Below are 20,554 nucleotides of genomic sequence, written 5' to 3'. Positions count from 1 at the left end.
AATTCTGGGGCACTATTTCAAAGACAAAACAGGGGAAAAATACTGAAGTAATTATGCTGGATAATCTAAGACAGAGCCTGCCTGACTTTTCATTTATGAACTCTGTTTGTTTATTCTGTCACTGATGTTAGTTTGCAACCATTAGCTATCCTGACTCAATGAAATGTAAATAGGGTAGTGCTTCAGAGTGATTTAATTTGAAATGAAGGTAGTTTCTTTCCCAACACAAGGTCATATTGATCTATGTGGAGCACTTGTGAATTCTGCAGTATTTAAATAATATCTTTATTATCTTGCAACGTATACAACAGGAAACTGGTTCTTTGGTGCAAAGAGCAGAAGTGGTAACATGTCAAGAGCGACAGGGAAAAAAGTAAAGTCAGCAACTATCCCTGAACAAATTCACTGGTTGCAGTTTTGCACTGCTACCTACTTGGGTTAGTATCAGCCTGAACCTGATTACTGCTTGTAGAGAGATTTCCATGCAGTTGGGTTCCTAGATTTGGGGTGAGCTGTCACCAGTTGCTGATGATATCCAGCTCTATTTTTCTGTAACAACTGAATTGGCAGGGGTCATACAAGGCCCAGACCAGTTCGTGGAGTGGCGGGCTGGATGAGTGCCAATAAATTGATCGTGAATCCTGGCAAGACAAAGTTGCTGTGGGTGAGTAGTTCTGGAGTCTGGATAGTTGGTTACTTGCCTACTTTAGGTGGGATCATATTCTCCTGAAGGAGCTAGTTCATAGTCTGTGGGTACCCCTGGATCCAAGTGACCTATGAGCACCTTTTACCAGCTTCAGCTGATAAAACAGCTGCAGCCATTTCTGGACCAGAACAGTATGGCCACTGTTTTCCCATGCACTGGTAATTTCCTGATTGGATTACTGCAATGTGTCCTATGTGGGGCTGCTCCTGAGGTTGATTCAGAAGCTGCAGCCAGTGCAAAATAGGGTAGCTCAACTGGGGCAGAATGTCATTATCATATTACACTGCTGCTGCAAGAATTACAGCGGCTGCCAGTTAGCCAGCAGGCTAAGTTCAAGGTGCTGGTACTGGTGCATAAAGCCCTATGCAGTTTGGGATTAGAAAACCTAAGGTATAGTCTCATCCCTTATAAAAACAATCAATCACTCTACTCCGCAGGTGTGGACATCTGGCAGATACCGTCTTATCAGGAGATCTGTTTCACACAATGATGGAATGAGGGCTTTAGGGTAGGTAGCATCTACACTTGGGAACTCTCTCCCATTGAATGTCAGACAGGCACCATCTCTATTGTCTTTTTGGCAGTTGCTGAAGATTTTCCTTTTTCAACAACCCTTCTAAGTGGAGATTTTTATCCCAGCTGATAAATGTACTGGATTTGAAATTTGTGTGTGTGTGTGTGTGTGTGTGTGTGTGTGTGTGTGTGTGAGATTGTGAAATCACTTCAACATGTTTCATAGGAAGCAATTCATAGATAAAGTAAATTAGTAGTACTACTAATAATCATTTCTAAATAACCAACATAGGAGGAGACAGAAATGTTCTGCTGTTCAGACGTACAATTTCAAAATGTAAATAGTACAGAACACTCCCACCTTTTCTCATTCTAGGTAGTACAGTCAGAAAATCCAACTATTAAGGAGAAGCCAGCTGAAAACAAAATTGATATTGATAAACATTTCTAGTTCAACTTAAAAGTTCTCATTCCAGCAATAGGTTGAGGAATGTTCTACTAGGCTATACTAGGCATAGGATCTGCTTGGAATCCACCTGCACGTGGATACTCTCAGTTCTCCTATGAGAAACCTTCTGTTCATCAGACATGTTAGGCTGACATTATGGATTTAAACACAACCGGGCTACAACTGAAGAATGAGAAAGAAAAGATTCAGTAAAAATCTTAAGTTATGGGAAGACCAAGCCTGAAAAATTACAGTGCCCACCATCTATACAGCATTGTTTCTAAACAGCACCATCTGAAGCATCTGTCCAGAGGGCTTGTTGATTTCAATGGGACTTATTTCCAAGGAGGCATCCAACAGATTGCAGCATAGCTGCAAAAGCTGCATCACTAAAGCAAAAACTCAGATGTTTCACTCAGATGTATGTATCCATCTCAATCACGCATGAGGTGGTTGAAACTCATCAAAACTTCTCAATCGTCCCAGAGTGCAGGACACGGAATAATGGACTCAAGTTGCAGGAAGCCAGATTTCGGTTGAACATCAGGAAAAACTTCCTAACTGTTACAGCAGTACGACAATGGAACCAATTACCTAGGGAGGTGGTGTGCTCTCCAATACTGGAGACATTCAAGAAGCAACTGGACATGTACCTGTCAGGTATGCTTTAATTTGGATTCCTGCATTGAGCAGGAGGTTGGACTCAATGGCCTCATCTTCCAACTCTACGAATCTACAATTTACAAATCTATTTGATCACAGCTTCCAGCGGTGTGCACCATATAAGAAATTTCATGGCTTCTACTGATATCATGCGGAGAGACCTCAAGACAAAGAGAGGCATTAATTAGGAAATCTTTCTGGGAAGCCTGTTCAAAAACATTTCAGAAAAAGGCAAACTACAGACAAAAACAAAACAAAAGCCTTCTTAATAAGGAGTCACCTGGAGTAAGGTATAAGCAATATTCTCATGGCAAACTCTTGTTCTTATTTAGTTCAGATCTAGTAACAGCAGTCAACCCATTTCTCAAACAGTGTCTGAGTACCATTATGAGCCAGATAAGGGCCAATCAATGGAAATTTAAATCCTGACAAGCGATGCCGATTACAGTTTGCTAGTCCAGAAGTGCTGGGTTGGAGTTCTAGATGGAATTATACTTTCCCTAAACAATATTAGTCTGGAGATCTCTCCTGGCTCCTGGACTGCTGCTGGATTCACAGGTGGTGATGGTGGTAGCCCAGAGTGCCTTTCACCAGGTTCAGCTGATAGTTACAGACACACACCCTTAGATCCATTCTCTATGCACTGGTTTGTCTGAGCTTTAGGCAGTGCTGTTCTTGAAAATGGATTGGAGGCTTCAGTTGGTGAAAAATGTGGTTGTTTGAGTATTGACAAGTGTGGAAAAAGTCATCTCTCCAGTTTCAGTTTGCATTAGCTGCCTATCTGCTTCCAGTAAAACACATTATTATATGCATTTTTTAACCAGATTCGGACAAATGTACTAATGTGATATCCCCCCCTTTAACTACCCCCTTTCTTTCATGGCTTCAGTAATGGAAGAATTATACTTGACCTTGAAACCAGAAATTTAATAAATAATAAAAACCAAGTAAGACTCATCACACAAATATTGGGGGGGGGGTCCACAGAGCTGGAGCCGCAAAGCTAGAGGCCTGGTTTCTAGTTGTCAGGAGTACCTCTTGTACATATGAAACTCTTAACTATGCCCCATCAGTAGAGCACAAATGCTGGGGAGATATATATGGGTATTTATTTATTTTAGAATTTATATGCCACTTTCTCAATCCCAAAATTGCATTTCATGCAGCACAGAGCAAGTAAGAAAAAAATACAATAAAAAGTAAAACAAAATATCAAACAGTTCTCGTTTTTTAAGGGGGGGGGAGAAAAGGCGAATTAACCAATACCGAAGGCACACTGAAAAAGAATTGTCTTTGCACAGTCAATAGATGGTTAATAAGGAAGGTATTAGGTGAGCTTTTCAGGAGAAAGTTCCACACTCCAAGTGTGCAACAAGACAGCCCTGTCCCACTGTCATCAGAGGTGCCATTGGAGGAAACGTGGGACAGGACCATCTTGGCTACAAAACCCAGAGTGTTTTCCCCAAAGGTTTCAGTGGTTTAGCATCATCACACAGAAGCAAGCATTCATTTGAATAGCCCAGTATTGGAACATGTCACATACTTTGTGGCAGTAAGCACATTGCCCCTTATATAATGTGTACTTGTGTGTAAACTGTCCTTTGGGATATCCTTTGGGATATCCCTACGCTTATGTCTCCATTCCACTCCCATCTGATGAATTTAACTTTAGAGTCACAGTATTAAAGTGCTACTTACTGAAAAACTGTCATCAAAAGAACTAGTTTTGAAGCAAGAGTGAAGTCTTTAGAGCTCAAACACAGTGTGGCATTATGAAAGTGTTTCAGAGCAAACCTTTCACATCTTGCTACCCTAATACTTCTGTAATAAATACATGTAAAACAACAATAAGCCACTCCTGGACTTCCGATTTCAAGAAGCTCTGCTTTGAAAATAGTTTTTAAACCTTTCACTTCTCTATTCCGTATGCTACTGCATGTATTTTTGATAGTGCTATGCTTTTAAACATCAACTACACACATACACCACCTGTATAATCTTTTTGCCCTGGGAAAGTTGTACTCAAGCCCTTTGGTTAGGTTAATATATAACAAAAGCACAGCTGTATCTCATGGCCTGGACTTCAGAAAAGCCCAGGATGTCTGCTCCCATTATTCCACACTTAGTTCTAATTTAGTCCCACATCATAGACTTGGAATGTTTAGAAAACCTCCACGTATGGGATCATTTGCATGAATGTGCTATTTATAAATCATGTTTTGCACATTGCTTTTGTTTTTAAATACAGGATGTCATACAAGGCTTTGTTTATGAGGGTTAACTGATACCAGGTGGAGAATAATTTCACCAGCCACATTTACATACACTCGTTAAAATCTTCCTTTCCCAGGCCAAGTTAATTGTACTCCCACTGATCACCTGCACTACTGTAACAGACTTCTGGGCCTATTCTCAGTATTTGCAACATGCAACCCATGTCCAAGTCAGAATATATACATATCCTCTCACGTCTTAGAGGCACACATTTGTAATATCAAATGCACATCTCTCTTACTAAGAAAAAAAGTCAGAAATAGCAACTGAAAGAAATTCAGGTTGTCTCTTCATTTAATCCTATAAGCATGCACTATTGACACTTGTTGCAGTGAGCATGCATTTGCTGCAGTGAGTATTAACATGTCAGGGAGAATGGTTCAAGCCAGAGATACAAGCCTGTAGTTCTCCAGATGCTGTTGGGACTCCCAACTTCCATCAGCTCCAGCCAGCATGGCCAAAGCAGGGGTGACAACTGTAGTAGATCGGATTTGGACAGAGTTGGATACCACAGTTAGCACAACTCCAATGGAGGACTGTCTGTTCCATCTGGACTGGATCTGGACAAGCTGCTTGAAGAAGTGCAGCCCACCACCTGCCCTCTTGACACATGCTCATCTTGACTTCTTAGAGCTAGCCATAAGGAGGTGACTGGGTGTGTCCAGGGATTGATTAATACTTCACTGGTGGAGGGGGAGGTACCATCTGCCTTGAAGGAAGTGGTGTTGCATCCCCTCCTTAACAGGATCTCCCTAGACCTAGAAGTGTTAAAACAATTATTGCCCAAGGGCAAATATTTCCTTTTTAGGAAAGGTGCTCAAGAAGGTGGTGGCAGTCTAGCTTCAAGCATGCTTGCAGAAAAGTGATTACTTTGATCTGTTCTAGTCTGGCTTTGTGCCTGGCCATGGCACTGAAACCACCTTGGTCACCCTGGTTGATGACATATCTTGGGAGAGAGATAGGGGGAGTGTAACCCTGTTTGTTCTCCTTGATATCTCAGTGGCTTTTGATACTGTTGACCATGGTCTCCTTTTGGAGCATCTCAGGGAGGTGGGGGTTGAGGGCACTGTGCTTCAGTGATTCTGCTCATTACCTCCAGAGCTACTTCCAAAGAGTAGTTATGGGAAGCTACTGTTTGGCACCATGGGACCTGTCTTATGGTGTTCTGAAGGGTTTCATCTTGTTCCACATGCTATCTAACATCTGTATGAAGCCACTGGGAGCTGTCATCCAGAGATTTGGAGTGAGGGGCCAACAATATGCAGATGACACCTAGCTCAGGAGAGGCAGTTCAACCAGTGCTTGGAGGCGGTGATGGACTGGATGTGGGCCAATAAATTGAGGGTGAATCCTGAAAAGACAGAGGTGTTATGTGTCTAGAGTTCTCATGTCTGGGAGGTGGGGAGACAGCCTATTCTGGATGGGGTTGCTCTCCCCTGGAAGGAGCAGGTCTGCAGCTTGGGAGTATTCCTGGATCCAACATTTTCACTAGTGGCTCAGATGGCCTCAGTGACTAGGAATACCATTTTGCAGTTCGCCAGCTTTGGCCCCTTCTGGACAGAGATGAACTGGCCACAGTACTCTGTGCTGTGGTAACTTCCAGATTGGATTATTGCAGTACACTCTATGTGGGGCTGTCCTTGAAGATAACTTGGAAACTTCAACTAATCCAAAATGCAGCAGCCAGATTACTGGTTGGGTTCCTTTTAGATCTCATATAATCCCTGTTTTAAAAGAGCTATATTGGTTGCCAGTTTGTTTCCAGGCCCAGCTGAAGGTGCTCATGGTTGTGTTTAAAAGCCTAAACAACTTAGGTCCCAAATATCTGAAAGACCACCTCCTTCCCTACAGACCCTCTTCAGATCAGCAGAGGGGGTCCTTTTGGTAGTTGGGCTCCTTCTGAGAGGAAGGGCGGGATATAAATTTAATAAATAATAAATAAATAGTTCTGCCACCCTCAGAAGCTTGGGGGGGGTGGCACAAAAGAGGGCATTCTCTGTGGTGGAACTCCCTCCCCAACGAGGTGCGTCTGGCAACTTCATTGTACAGTTTTTGGCAAATGCTGAAGACACACATCTTTACCCTGGCGTATATTACCTCAGGTGTATATTTTTAGGAGCCACTTTATATTTTGTGGTACGATTTTCTATTGTTCTAAACTGTTTTTAATCATGTATTTTAAAACTGTTGTGACCTGCCCTGGGACCTTTGGGTGAAGGGCGGGTCACAAATTTATTAATAATAATAGTAGCAGTCTAGTAACATCTGGAGGGCCACAGGTTCCTTGTCCATGGGTTAGGCTAAACTTTACTCAGTGGAGAAATAAAACATATGATCCCCCCCCCCAATAGTCCAATGGAAATATTGCACCATGAGATTCTGTTGCATGTTGTGAATCAGCTGTAAGGAAGTATCTGCACAGGGTATTTTAGATAGGAATGAGATGTACTCATTCAGTTTCTCGGTGGTGCATTCCCCATGGAAGAAGGAGAATGCTGACGAGAGAAACCATTAATCACAATTAATATTTTCTGGCTTACTAAAGTGCCAAACCTGGAACATGGGAATTTTCCATCCAGTTGTGTACCCTAAATTGTGTAATATTATACAGGGAGTCTAGACTATGCACTTTCTTGATTTACAATGGCTCAAGAACCAAATTATTATAGAATTACTCTTTCTTAAAATGAAGATTGCTTTAGATTTCAATGCATTTTGGGGGGGTACATTATTCATTAGCATACTCAGCTTCCAGGCTCTTAGTTATTTGGATGAATTATTATGGTCATTACAAAGGGGGGAGTGCAAACAGCTCATGATGGATAAGTGATGTCCAGTATAATTATGTATAATTATATTACCAGTATAATTATGACAGCTACTTCAAAAATGTTAACTAATGCTGCCTGGTTGCTCTCTGAGGTTTACCCCGAGGTTACGCATTACGTAAAGAGATGCATGAGAGGGGAACTGTAATTCCTATGAAAGTAATCCCTTTATATTTAGGCTTATGTGAATATGAATTTCTTTTATGAAATTACTTCCCTTTTTTCTGAATTGCAGTCAAACACCATACATACACCCACATTCCCCCCAAAGAAGAGTCTTAGTATGCTAAGTATTGTGTTCTTTGGTTTATGCTTCCCAGCTAAACAATCAGTTTGTTCAGTCTCACGGACAAGCTTTCCTCATCATTCTACACAGTGCTGACATGGTCTAGGTTATTCTGGGCACAGCTGGATAGTATCAGTTACCTGAAAAGGGAGACACAAATCAGAAGAACATTCTGACAGTAAATTTAATACAAAATGTGGGTCCTGACCCACACAAGCCTAGAGAAAAGCAATTGTATTTCCCTTCATTTTTTTGCTACACCACGGAAACTACAATTTGCAAAACTTACCCACATAGACGAGAATGCATATTCTCACTTATAATGAACAAACTTAAGAAATATTTGCAATTGTTTTAAGCTACGCCTCAAGACAAAACTGCAGGCTGGGTCTTTTAAAAATAATCGTAATAAAAATATTTGGAGGCCCTGCCACTGCCACCTCAGGAGAAGTGGGTGTTGATGCCATTTTTGGAATGCTGTACTACTCTGATGTCTTTTCAGTGCCAAGCAAACACACATACACCTCAAACCCCAGGGCTTTTAGCTCTCAATTTTATCCTTGCTGTTGTTTTCTGCTTTTATTTGCCTTTCATGGGCCCAGTTTGCACATATCATCATGGCTAAGCATGAACAAGCAAACGTGCAGATACAAAGAGCAAAGGTCACAGCTGCCTCCCTCCTCCCCCGATCTTGTTGCTGCAGTGCAACCTGGGGCTAGGCCATGGCTTGGCTTAGTGTTACATGTGAATCTGGCCTCGTGGCTTGTCTCCTCCAAACAAACCACAAGCTGTAAATCAAGAACAACCTTTCATTACAGCTTGTGGTTTCTTTGGAGCAAAGTAAGCGACAAGCCTGGGTTTGTAATTCAACGCTAAGCCAAACCATGGCTAGGCTCTGGTACTGCGGCAGCAGCAAGACAGGCGGAAGAGTGAAACGGATGCCATTTTTGCTCTCTGTGTACCTGCAAGCTTGTTCATTCACATTAAGCCATGATTTGGCTTAGTGGTACATGAGAACCAAGTCATTTTACTTTATTGTTGTTTCATGGTGCATTATACTCTATATTTTGTTCTGCTATTAATATAAATGTTTGCTAGCCGTATACCCTGCTCTTCCTCTGAGGAGCTTAGTGTGCTGTACACACAGCTCAAGAGTTCTCCCATCTAGGTAGCGGAGAGTCAGACTCTCTTTGGTCAGCACGCTGTGAACTTCTTTTGTGCCAACTTTAATTTTTTTTAGGCACAAGACCAATTCAATACTGTAGATTTCATGACACCAGCTTAAGCACCTAAGATTATTTTTCGGCCTCAGTTAAAGGCAAGGATGAAAGATACATGAAAGCAAAAAAATAACATTTATTCTCAAAATCTTGAGAGAGATTTGCTCATATTTTTTCCATCCTAACAAGAAAAAATTATCTTGTAGGTAAACAACAGAGAAGCACTAAAAGTCTTTACTAATAAGTTTCATCACTAAAGACTACATCATAAATTTAGACCCGCGGTGTAAACCTTACGATCATTGCTCTTTTTCCTTTGTTTTGTTTAAAAACCAAGCATCTCTTTCTTAACAAACCGTAGTATGTACAATATCTAAAATGTGGCTAAATTAAAGTTTGAACACTAATCTCTGCAGATATTCTTTCTACCAAGCTTGATACTTAAACAGGACTGGAAACATCTTAGGCTACAGGGTACTCAGGATTCTTAAACATGGGGTGCTTAGGCTGAGGAATTTCCAGCACTAAAGCAGACTGGTGCCCAAAAATGGTGGCTATGGTGTCAACAATTATGAAATATTTTCCCAACCATGACCTTTCACTAAAATTGCCTTGCTTTGCATTTGTTACAAACACACAGAACAGAAGTTACTTCGAACAAAAAAAAAGTAGCTGTCCTGAGTAAAGAATCTTTGGTTCCATGTGAGATCTGGTGCATACAGCACTCTCTGCTAGAGAAGTGACGCATACAGGCAGATTTCCATTGCATGATATAAGAGGTGGACAGTGTCGACAGTAACTTTTTAAGAAAGAAATATTTTCCAGTATAAGCATCTGTTCACAGTAAGCCTATAGGTATATATGGGATGAATTGTATTGCTAGTTCTTTTGTTGTTACAAGCTTCATTTGTAACTTCATTTGCAAGGAGGACCAGGATCTCTTCTTGATTATCCCAGAGTGCAGGACACAGAATAATGGGCTCAAGTTACAGGAAGGCAGATTTTGGCTTATCATCAGGAAATCTTCCTAACTGTTAGAGCAGTCCAACAATGGAACCAATTACATAGGGAGGTGGTGGGCTCTCCAACACTGGAGGCATTCAAGAGGCAGCTGGACAACCACCTGTCAGGTATGCTTTAAGTTGGGTTCCTGCACTGAGCAGGAGGTTGGACTCAATGGTCTTATAGGCCCCTTCCAACTTTAGTATTCTATGATTCTATAACGCCAGATTATAATTAAAACTACAGATTGTATTGCAAACCTTTTTGAATCTTGCAATGAATTGATTTTGCACAATACTGATCTGCAGATGACCTTTCAGAGTCATGCTACTATTTTGTTAAGTACAAAAATGTGTAATCAGAAGCGGCCCATGTTTCTTTTATGTGAATGGTGGCTACAGCACAAAGCATACTTATTGGCAGGAAGTTGTACTGATCCTGATTCCTCACCACATTTCTTTTTCTGAACTGCAACAGAACCAAAACCTCAACTGAATCCTGTTCAGCCTTACCAGGAAGAGAATCTTATAATAAATTCAGGCGACCAGTTTAAAATGAGTGATCAATTTTATTTAAGCATTAAAAGCTAACAGCAAGATACATTCACCGGCTTCTAAGAAGAATGAAATTGTGTACATATAAAATTAAAGCCTGGCAGAAATTTTACACATTTTGTGTTTGCATAGGCTGCTGTACTTTCTCCTCTTAAAAGATCAAACAACTGGCTGTGTTGAAGGTACAACTCATTTTAAATACGGCAAATTAAAAATGTATCACAAATGTACTGTTGCATATTCTAGTTATTCTCATTTAAAAGCATACTTTAAAATATCTATGGGTGATGCCTGACTCCTAGTTTTAATAAATTAAGTCACTTAAATTACTTTACCCATGAAATGAAATGCGACTAGTTATCCAACCTGTATTTGGATGAACTAGAATAGCATACGAACAAAGCTTATAAATATCAAAATAAATAAAAAGTACACTTCAGCCACAGACAAAGCAGAACTAGAACCAGCTTCCCCACATGTTTCCATACAAGCACAGATATTTCAAGTGCTGTACACCACCATGTGGGCATATGTTATTTGAGTTCCACATCCAACTTTAACCAACTTTTCCCCCAAGCCTAGTTAGCCATGTTTGCGGTTAGTCTTTTTTAATTTTATTTAAGAACAGCTCTTTAAAAATTGTAATCAAAGTCCATGAATGTAACCCCGTGCCAGTAGCATTAATGGGATTTGGATTACATCTACAATATGGCACTCAGAAATAGACAAAAAGGTTTCAAGTTAAGAATTTCTTCCCACCACCATTGCCTGCCTGCCTGCCACATATTTGCATAATCCAAAGAAATTTTTTATTCTGCTTGAGACTACTTAATTACTTAAATTAGCAATATTTCTAAAGCAACAGATTTTCCTCACCACCACCTCCAAATTATCCCCTCTCAGAATTTTGACACCTTAGTATTACATTCCGTGTCATCAGTTTTTGCAGCAGATCAAATATTGAACATTACTTATGGAATTTGTAATAAAGCAGAGTTTTTCTCCTACCAATAAAAGGGCGGAAAGGTAACTGTTTTCAGTGTCCTAAGCAGTTTCTATTTTAACATTTTATAACTTTCTGCATAAGTCTTTTTCTCTTCATCTTAATGCTCTCTAAGATGTTTTGTTTTAATATGTTTTAATCTTTTGTATTTAAGTTGTTTTAAAGTGCTTTTAGTGTTTCTGTTTGCCACCCTGGGCTCCTTCTGGGAGAAAGGGAGGGATATAAATTTAATAAATAAATAATAAAACTATTCACACACACACAACCGCCCCCTTCATACATATGTATGCATCTGGACAAGTCAGCAAAATGAATAAATGCTCACTTATTGACTGTGTTTGTAAAATAGGATTAAATTCGGATCTTCCCCACATTTTGTCTTGGCTTTGTAATCTTGACTGGATATTTCTAAACAACCACCTCAAAAACTCTACAAAGGAGCTTCTATGGGTAGCTTTCTGCTATACACACAAGATTAAGCTACTGATAATGATGAACGCATATGGAGTTGTTCTGAGATGTTTCAGTAATTGCCGATTAACAATCACAAGAAAGCCAGGAATAAATTGGTCTGGAAAATATCACCTGCTGTGGAGAAATGCAACCCGTGCTGTAAATGCTCAAGACTAGAGCATACATAATTACTTATTGTGCATAGATGTTTTATGGTACTACTTCCTGAGCCCCCCCCCCAATGCAATCCAAAACTTTCTTCTAGGGGTTCAACCTTTTACTGAAAGTTAAGTCTAACTGAAGCTTCTTACACAGATACAAAACCATGTTTAAAGCACAGTGATTTTTAAAAAAAATTAACAATACAACAGTTTTTCCTTTCTAAACAGCAGTATTCTAATTTATTTCATGGGAGGAGGCTTTTCATACTACAAGTGTAGCCAGCCTGCAGAATGAGTGCATTAGGTCTCTACTTCCCATTGTACATGATAGGCATTAACTGGTAAAAATAGATTTCCTTTAAGGCTAACCGATCTGATCTGTGAAAAGAACAAATCCCAAGGCTGCAGTGAGGTAAATATTTTCCTTCTAACTTGGTATGCATTTGTAGAGGAAGTTGTAGTAAGATTCAAATAATTGTTTTAAAAAACTGGGGAGGGGGAGAGAGAAGTGGGGACCTTTTGCTCTGGAGGATAGTAAGAAACTGCAGAGGCTGCATTGGTGTCCCCAGTTTTAAGAAAAAAGGAAACTATACTTTACCAGTGCAGAAGTTTATAAGTGCTGATGAATTATTGCACACAGAAGCAAGGCAAGGCAAAGTGTCTTCCATTCTTGTCACCTCTGTTAGGAAAGCTGCAAACTAGTTCTTGTCTACGTTTCCTGCTGCCTTCCCAGATTTTCACAGCAGCCCACAGTTTTCCAGATCAGACAACATATTTTAGATTCGGAGGAAATCCTGCCAGTCCAGATGGCCCACTACAAAAGCACTTACGCACAGCACAAAGTAAGAAGCCCCGACAATCCGCTTCCCTCCTTCCAAGCCCTGGAACTCTACTGAGCAGACGAGCTTGTGCATTCGACTGTGTGCGTGAGCGTGTGTGAGAGAAGCAGAAGAGGGTGGGATACATAGGGGAGAGGGGGGGGAAATCTAAGACTGTTGTAAGGAGTGGCTAAATCCTAGACGTCATAAATACACTAATAAAGGCACTTACTAGCACAGACGCTACACAGTAATCTGTCATACAGCACAAAGTAAGAATTAAAGAGCTCACTAAGTGCTACAAGTTTGCTTTTGTGCTTGTTTTAAAAAACCTGGCGATTAAGCAGACTATAGAAATTTTTATTAACTGGCATGCTGAGCTGACTGGGACACAATAGTGTCAACATAATCCAGACCATCTTTTGTTTAAAGCAACTGAAACAGGGAACTGATTTGGAGCCCTGAATTTTAAGCTCCTTTTTCTTCAGAGCAGGCTGAATTGCAGCCACGATTTATTCAGATAGCTTCACGACAAAGCAATGCCACAAGTGAGAACGCACTGGCATTCCTGTAGTATTATTAAGGGGATGGACAGTTGGCTCCTTTGTTTCTTGTGCATTTTTAGCCATTAAGGTAAAATAGGTTGGGGAACTCCTATTTTGATATATAAAACATACAGTATACTACAATTAATCAGTCCAGGGAAGGAGACTGATAAAAGTGGCAGATTTTGAAAACAGGAGAAACAGACAAAAGATACCCCAAGAGGAGCCTGCAGAGCTTCCTGTGAATGTACCCAGAGAATAAAACTGAACAGTTTTATTGGCAGTATGAAAATGATTATTAAAAGATCATCAAGTGCTTTCTAAAAGCTTGACAAGAGGCCCAAATACTAGGAAGTAGCAGCTCTGCTGGTAGGCATCTCTGCAGTTAAGATCTGCTGGGGGACCCTGTTGGTAGTCCCACCAGCAAGCAAAGCTTGTGAGATGGTGACTTGGCACAGGGCCTTCACAGTGAAGGCACCCCGGTTATGCACTCCCCTGGGAGATTTCAGTTTGCCTCCTCATTGGCTAGCTTTAGCCACAGCCTCAAGACTCATCTTTTTTGTGTAAGCCTTTGAAGGCAATTGAACCTTTCAGGTCCAGGCTACTGCAATTGTTGTTGCAGATACAATTGTGGTTTTAGTGTTTTTGTGTTTAGGATTATAATTGAATTCTAGTATGTATGCTTCTCTGGGACCACTAATGAAGAAGGATGGCCAATCAATCCAATACGTGATAAAAGAAACAAGTCAAAAGATCAATACGTGTAGCAAACAAGCTGCACCTAAGCAGACTTGCTCACATATATAAATAAAACTATCAGGTATTATGCAAAGATGTTAAATCCATGACGTTGCATCCAGTGTGGATTGATAGAACACTGCAAATGGATGCAAGAGACGCAAATTTAAATTCCCATTTACTCATAATGAAGCATACTGGGTAAAAGTTGGCCAATCACAACCTAGCCCACCTTACACATGTCTCAACCTAGCCTACCTCACACAATTGTTATAATAATACGAGATCACCCCATGTACATTGCCCCATGTATCTCTGAAGGACAGTAAGTCTGAGTGAGAGATCTACTATTGCAGCATTTTGAAGTTATACAGCTAATTATTAGAAAAAGAAGGCAATACAAGCGCAAACAAGAATTTGCACTGCTTTGGAAGAGGTAGTATCTCCCAAATGGAAAAAAAATGCAGCTTTCTCAAGATAATCACTTCACTAAGTGTGTGAAAGAACTCATATTACAACTGCATTACAGTCCATTTAATATGATCATGCTTTTGTCTGACTTGCAAAATTGAGCAGAGCCAGGGGAAAGTTAATGAATGCAACATATGTTCCCTCTTTTGGTAGCTGTGCCTAAAGCCAACTGGCAGAACGATCACAGCAAGATAAATGTCAAAACAAAGCAATCTTACTGTGTGGAGCGCTCCCCGTCCCCAGTATCTCCAATATGTTAAAAGAAATTTAGATCTCTTCATGAGCTCAGCCTTAGAAATGAAAGGCTTTAATACAAAGGGAAAGGAACCTTAGAGAAGGAAGTACAATGGAAGCATATGTAACATTTTTGTTTATAAATGGGTATATGTATAATAGTGTGCTGGTGCAATAATACAGTAGCACTGTTCTCTCACATTTAACTTATACATTTAAAAAGACCTCACACTCCAAGTGCACGGCATTTACTTCCTTTCACAGAGCTTATTGGGAGTCATTGAATTCTAGAAGGCCAAAAACTGGAGGCAACTGGGAATACACAGAGCAACAGTGTTTCAAGCCACTTCCGAAGACACCTATTATGTCACTTATCTTGCTTTTTTCACATACCTCCTGAAAACCAAGCTTTTCTGTGGCATAACCTCCTCATGCCCTACTGGAACAAGGTATGTATATCTGAAATAACACGCTTTCTCCATCTACCATGGACTTCATTTCTTTCCCATTTTCTAGATCGTAAATCCACTGGGGTAAGGACCTCTCTTCTCTTTTGTTGTAAAGCATCATTGACATGAATGGTGATATTCTCTCTCTCTCTCTCACCCACCCACCCACCCCCAAATATCCCTCCCTCCCTCCCCATTTGATCCTTTGACAACATTTGGTCCTTATCCTCAACAGTAATATTTTTTTTTATGACATAGGGAGCAGATTCCAACTCCTAAAGGTAAGGTTCTCCCAAGGATGCCTAGTTATCTTCTCCCACATCATTTAAGGCCCATCACTGAGTCCTACAGGAAAAAAATTAAGCATGCACAGCTGATCCAATTCAAGCAGCGGCAGAAATACTTCCTTCCATAACACACAGCTCAACTCCACCAACAGGAATGTGCCAGAACTCCACACTCTCAAGCGTGCTTGTGTACACAAGATTTCAAAATCTTCGAGGGCAAAACCATATTCAGTGCAGTGTGGTAATCCAGACAGGATATTACCAGAACATGAATGACTGTGGTGAGGCTACAGCTTACTACCTAATGCATCCAGAAATGTGTGTATGTCCTTGATGGATGTACACATGATGGCAACTCTGAATTTGCTATCATGTGTTGTATGAAAAGCCATTTTACTATATTTAGAGAGAGAGACAGCTGGCATTCAGGATAACTCGATTCATTTAAGGTGCAGGCACTACTGTCATAGAACTGGAGATGGTATTTTGACCAACCACACTGAATTCATAAAAAGGCTAGCAAGACAGCAATTTTTCAATAGACTACTTCTCACTTTTATCACATTTGGTAGCTACAGGCCATCTATGAAGCATTGCTTCTTTTTAAGCCGATAAGCCAAGTTACGTTGCTTTGAGGAAATATTTCAAGCAACTGTATCTATGCACTAGCAAACGCTCAATATGTGGTGACTGCTGACAATCAGGAGGGAATGTTGAGAATCCTTTATACATCATGTGGATGTCCAAAAGTATGGAAATACTTTAATGAATGATGACAATGAGCAAAAGGTGGCTGTTCATCTTCACTGCTCCATCTTTTGGATAGCCATCAGCTACGTTCATCATTCCTCTGTGAAAATTAATAGTGTACATGTTGGGACATTCACTCCAACATATATGATCATGGTAAAATGAAGCCAACCTTTTAAATCATTTTAAGGACAAAAAAAAACCCTAGCAGGATATTTACAGGAGTCATGTTAACCTCCTACACATAGATACAAAATTGCTATTATTTGACTGGTCATATTGTGTTGTGTTACGATTATTTGTTTTAATTGTTCCATGACCCAGAGAGCCTTGGTTATGAGATCACTGATAAATATAATAAAGCCAATCATAAAAGGAAAAAATCATTGAATGCAAAATGCATTCTTATATTAAAAAGTCACTTTCTTTCCCAAGATGGCCCAAGTTCACAGCTGTTTCACATCAATTTTATCATTATTGATGTGAGCTGCTTTGGGAGACAACAATATCTAGAATGTGGTATAAAAACAAAATATACTGTACTACTAGCAGTGAGAAGATATGCTGTGTTGCACAGTTCAAAATACTAACTGGTCATATTCCACAATAGGGATCTATAAGTGCCTGTGGAAGCAGATAACAACCTTTCCCAGCACCTGTTTAACAGAACCAAGAAGACTATACCTCAGGAGGTGGTGCTAGTTCCTTATTACTGCTAGTCTGGATTAATGCATGAGGTTTCTCTAACAGGAAAAGGAAATACTTTTTTAAAAAAATCAATAGATATTTGGGCAAGGTGCAACCATCACCACACTATTAGACACTACAAAAATCTGTTTCAAAGCTCCAAAATGTAAAATGGAGGTTGCACAAGAAATTTCTCAGAGGACTTTTCATGAAGTGCAACTTAGAGGCTACCGAGCATGCAGGCCAATTTAGTGCCCACGCACAGGATGTGTGTTGGGATTTGTGAGGGCTAATGCATGACAGACAGGAAGTAGGCCAAGGGCAGGTTCACAAAAAACCAATAAAACATTCACGGTATCACAACCATCCAGCACTCAATTTACTACCTTTGTTAATGATTGTAATGTTTGTAATCTGATTTTAGCCTTTGCTGTTTTTAGATTGTGAAATTTGATTTTAGACTGATGTTTTTGTATTATATTGTATTTTATTGTATCTATGTTCACCGCCCAGAGAGCTATTGCTAGTCGGGCGGTATATAAGTTTTAAAAATAAAAATAAAATAAAATTATATGCACCAGGTTAAAATGTTTTTATTCTCTCTGGCACGTTAAGCATTCCTGTTTTTAAAAAAATGAAACAAAATAAACACTAGTTAGAAGTCTTCCACTGTTGCTTTTTATTGCTTTTGAATGTTATTGTTTATATTATTGTGGCATTCTCCTATTTTATTTATTTAAAATTCACATACTTTTGTAACACAATCTCTAAGTGGTTTACAAGAAATATTAATGTCATCAAGAAAAACAGTTAAAAACAATTAAACATTAAAAAGCAGGTGAAAATCTGCAGTAAACTAAAAAGAGATAAAAGCACATCAGCATCTGCGTATCTGCATAGGCTTCCCTAAATAGAAATGTTTTAAGCAGGTGCCTATTGTAATTACTAATAACTATTGTAGTTATGTTTTAAATTGTACTGAAAGCCACCCTGATACCTTCAATAAATACCTTAAATAAAATATATTTAATCCTATGTGACTGAAGTCTAAAGGAGACTAACTTTTGAACTGAAAATCATAGGATGACCTACCTTAGGTCATGAATTGGATTGTAAAGTTCTTTCTTTTCCAGAAGAGCTGACCCTTGCGGAAAAGGTTTCCTGAGCAGGTAACACTATCCCACGACTGATACAATGTGAGAATTTTTTTTAATTCACACAGACTCTTTCCACTAAAGTTCCATAACTTTTATATACATGTCTAAGATTCATCCTTTATTACATCCATGATATGTCCCCAGGGCCGGTGCCAGAGAACAGCTAGGTCAGACCAATGTCTTGGGCTAGTGCTGGTGTGTACACTCATCCCAATTTTGCCTCTAGTAAATGGGCATATTTTGGCATTGTTCCAAAACTCTTCAAATCCTGTTTGACCAGAGGCAGCAGCACATCTTAAAAAAGGAACCAAACTCCATGGGAAGTGATGCAACTCTCACTCAAGAAGAAATATTGTCTGTCTCCAACAAACTTTCATGATTACCTTTCAGGAAATCTTGACTTTATCAAACTATCCATAGCAGCCATTGCAGTATAAATATTTATGTGTTAACACTTGCAATTGCCCATAAATCAAAACATTCTTCCTGTATCAGAGAAAGAGATGAAGTAGCTCATAAGGGATGGGGGGGATCTATAGAAAGTACATCCCTCTGTTCATTTAATGGCAACAAAACAACAGCAAAATAGACTGAAGTAAAATAGTAAATCTTAGTAAACTGAGCAGAGAGGTAAGATAGAACCATGGTAAATATTATGACTGTGTCTGGAAATAACAAATCTTCCTACCCAGGGTTGATTTGATTTAAATTAAATTGATTTAAATAGCTTCTCTGAAGAACTCAGTTTTAATGATTTAACAGTTTTATCACTAGTGAGGAAGATTCTATTTAACCATTGTTTAATATAACCTTAATACATATTCAGAGATGTAGGTTTCATTAGAATGTAGGTACAACACTAAGCAATTATTCTGAATTGTTTTCAGATTAATTTTCATCAAAAATGGAGTGATAATTTAGTCATTTTAGTACTAAAGCAGAATGAACTTGTGAAGTCATTCAGCAGATGAATTAGCTCCAACTGTTTAATTAATCATGATATTTTTGTCATGATGTGCCAGAATCACCACCACCAAAAGAGGCTTTCAAACTGTACTAATATTGTTTATTCTTCTGGTTAGTTTTCTTCTTCAACAAAACATTAACAAAACATGCACATGGATATTTGAAAGGTTAACTATTTCAGTTTCTAGATAAATGTAAAGTTCTTTTAAAAAATAAAAATTAAATTTAGGCAATTTTAACCAAGTCAACATGAGAAACCTAAAATATTGGATGGTACAGTGAACTCTTTTTCTTCTTCTTCACCATTGTCTTCCTTGTTCATTGTGTGGGGAGAAAAACAAGCTTTCTGCTTTTTCAGTTCCCAACCTATTTCTCAATTTGGAATGAATTAGCCCAAAGGAAGAAAAAAATCTTCCAAAAGAGTCTGCTGCTGTCCAGAGCTGGATCACCACTCCAGTGGTCTCTTCCTTGTTCAGATCTACTCCATCTCCCCAAATTCTTTATTCATTGACCTTCTCTATCTTTGCACTTAGAGAGACGCAAAGCCTACAGACAGAGCTAGAGAGACTGTGCACTTCATGTAAATCACCTGCAAAATGGGGCTGATCAGGTTATTTCCCATCTCCATAAACTGCTGTTAACATATTCATTGAACATACACAGAATAATTAGTATTTATGATATCTTTGACCTAGGTTCTTTTTTACTAATTGTTTTCAGAAAAAGTTGAAGTCAGATTTAAATAAAAAACATTTTTTTAAAAAAAATCATTGGTTTTTATCAACCCTGAATATGGCATAGTAGGCAGAAAAAAATATTATTCATTTGTATATACTATGCTATATTCCATTGGAAGAATGGAATAGGAAAGGGGCCCCTTGCTAAATCTAGTATGCTTTAAAATGTATTTCTGTTTATTAACAATGTTTAAATTGTAGCAATAACAAGGCTCTCAGGGAGACTTACATACAATAACAAACTCAGTAAAATACAATGATAAATCAGGGGAAAAAACAAGGAAAACTACAATGCAGCATAAAATTTCAGCAACAGAGAATAAAAGCAAATCATTAAAAATGTATCTTTAAGCAAAAAATAAAAAGGTCATCCACTTGGCACTGAAAAGCGAACAAAGGAGATGCTAGGTGAGACTTTCTGGAGACAGTGTTCCATGGGGAGCCACCAGCCATCCGTTGTACCTGGGAATGACCTCAAAGGATGATCTCAAGGTCAAGATGGGTACACGTTACCCAAACACATCAAGTTATCAAAGCTGAACACTGATGCCCTGTTTGTGTGTAGAATGATTTTGATAATTTACATTATTCTTTAAAGTTTGCA

The 20,554-nt window shown here is 39.2% G+C and overlaps 1 protein-coding gene across 5 annotated transcripts in view; it reads right to left on the bottom strand.

Moving 5' to 3' along the window:
• The window catches only part of EML4 (EMAP like 4), a 246,461-nt gene that overhangs the window by 133,718 nt on the left and 92,189 nt on the right, over positions 1-20,554 (bottom strand). For 4 of the 5 annotated variants that reach the window (XM_061625360.1, XM_061625361.1, XM_061625363.1 and 1 more), the window contains exon 1: positions 12,710-13,030. The exons of the other annotated variant lie outside the window; for it this stretch is intronic. In XM_061625360.1, the coding sequence (XP_061481344.1) occupies positions 12,710-12,779 (70 nt within the window). In that variant the 5' untranslated portion in view covers positions 12,780-13,030. Of the gene's footprint in view, positions 1-12,709; positions 13,031-20,554 lie in introns of those variants that run through there. 5 annotated transcript variants of the gene reach the window in all.

Source organism: Rhineura floridana, chromosome 4 (assembly GCF_030035675.1).
Source record: "Rhineura floridana isolate rRhiFlo1 chromosome 4, rRhiFlo1.hap2, whole genome shotgun sequence".
Taxonomy (NCBI): domain Eukaryota; kingdom Metazoa; phylum Chordata; class Lepidosauria; order Squamata; family Rhineuridae; genus Rhineura; species Rhineura floridana.
The sequence above is the reverse complement of the archived record's forward strand: the minus strand, read 5'-3'. Positions and strand labels throughout refer to the sequence as shown.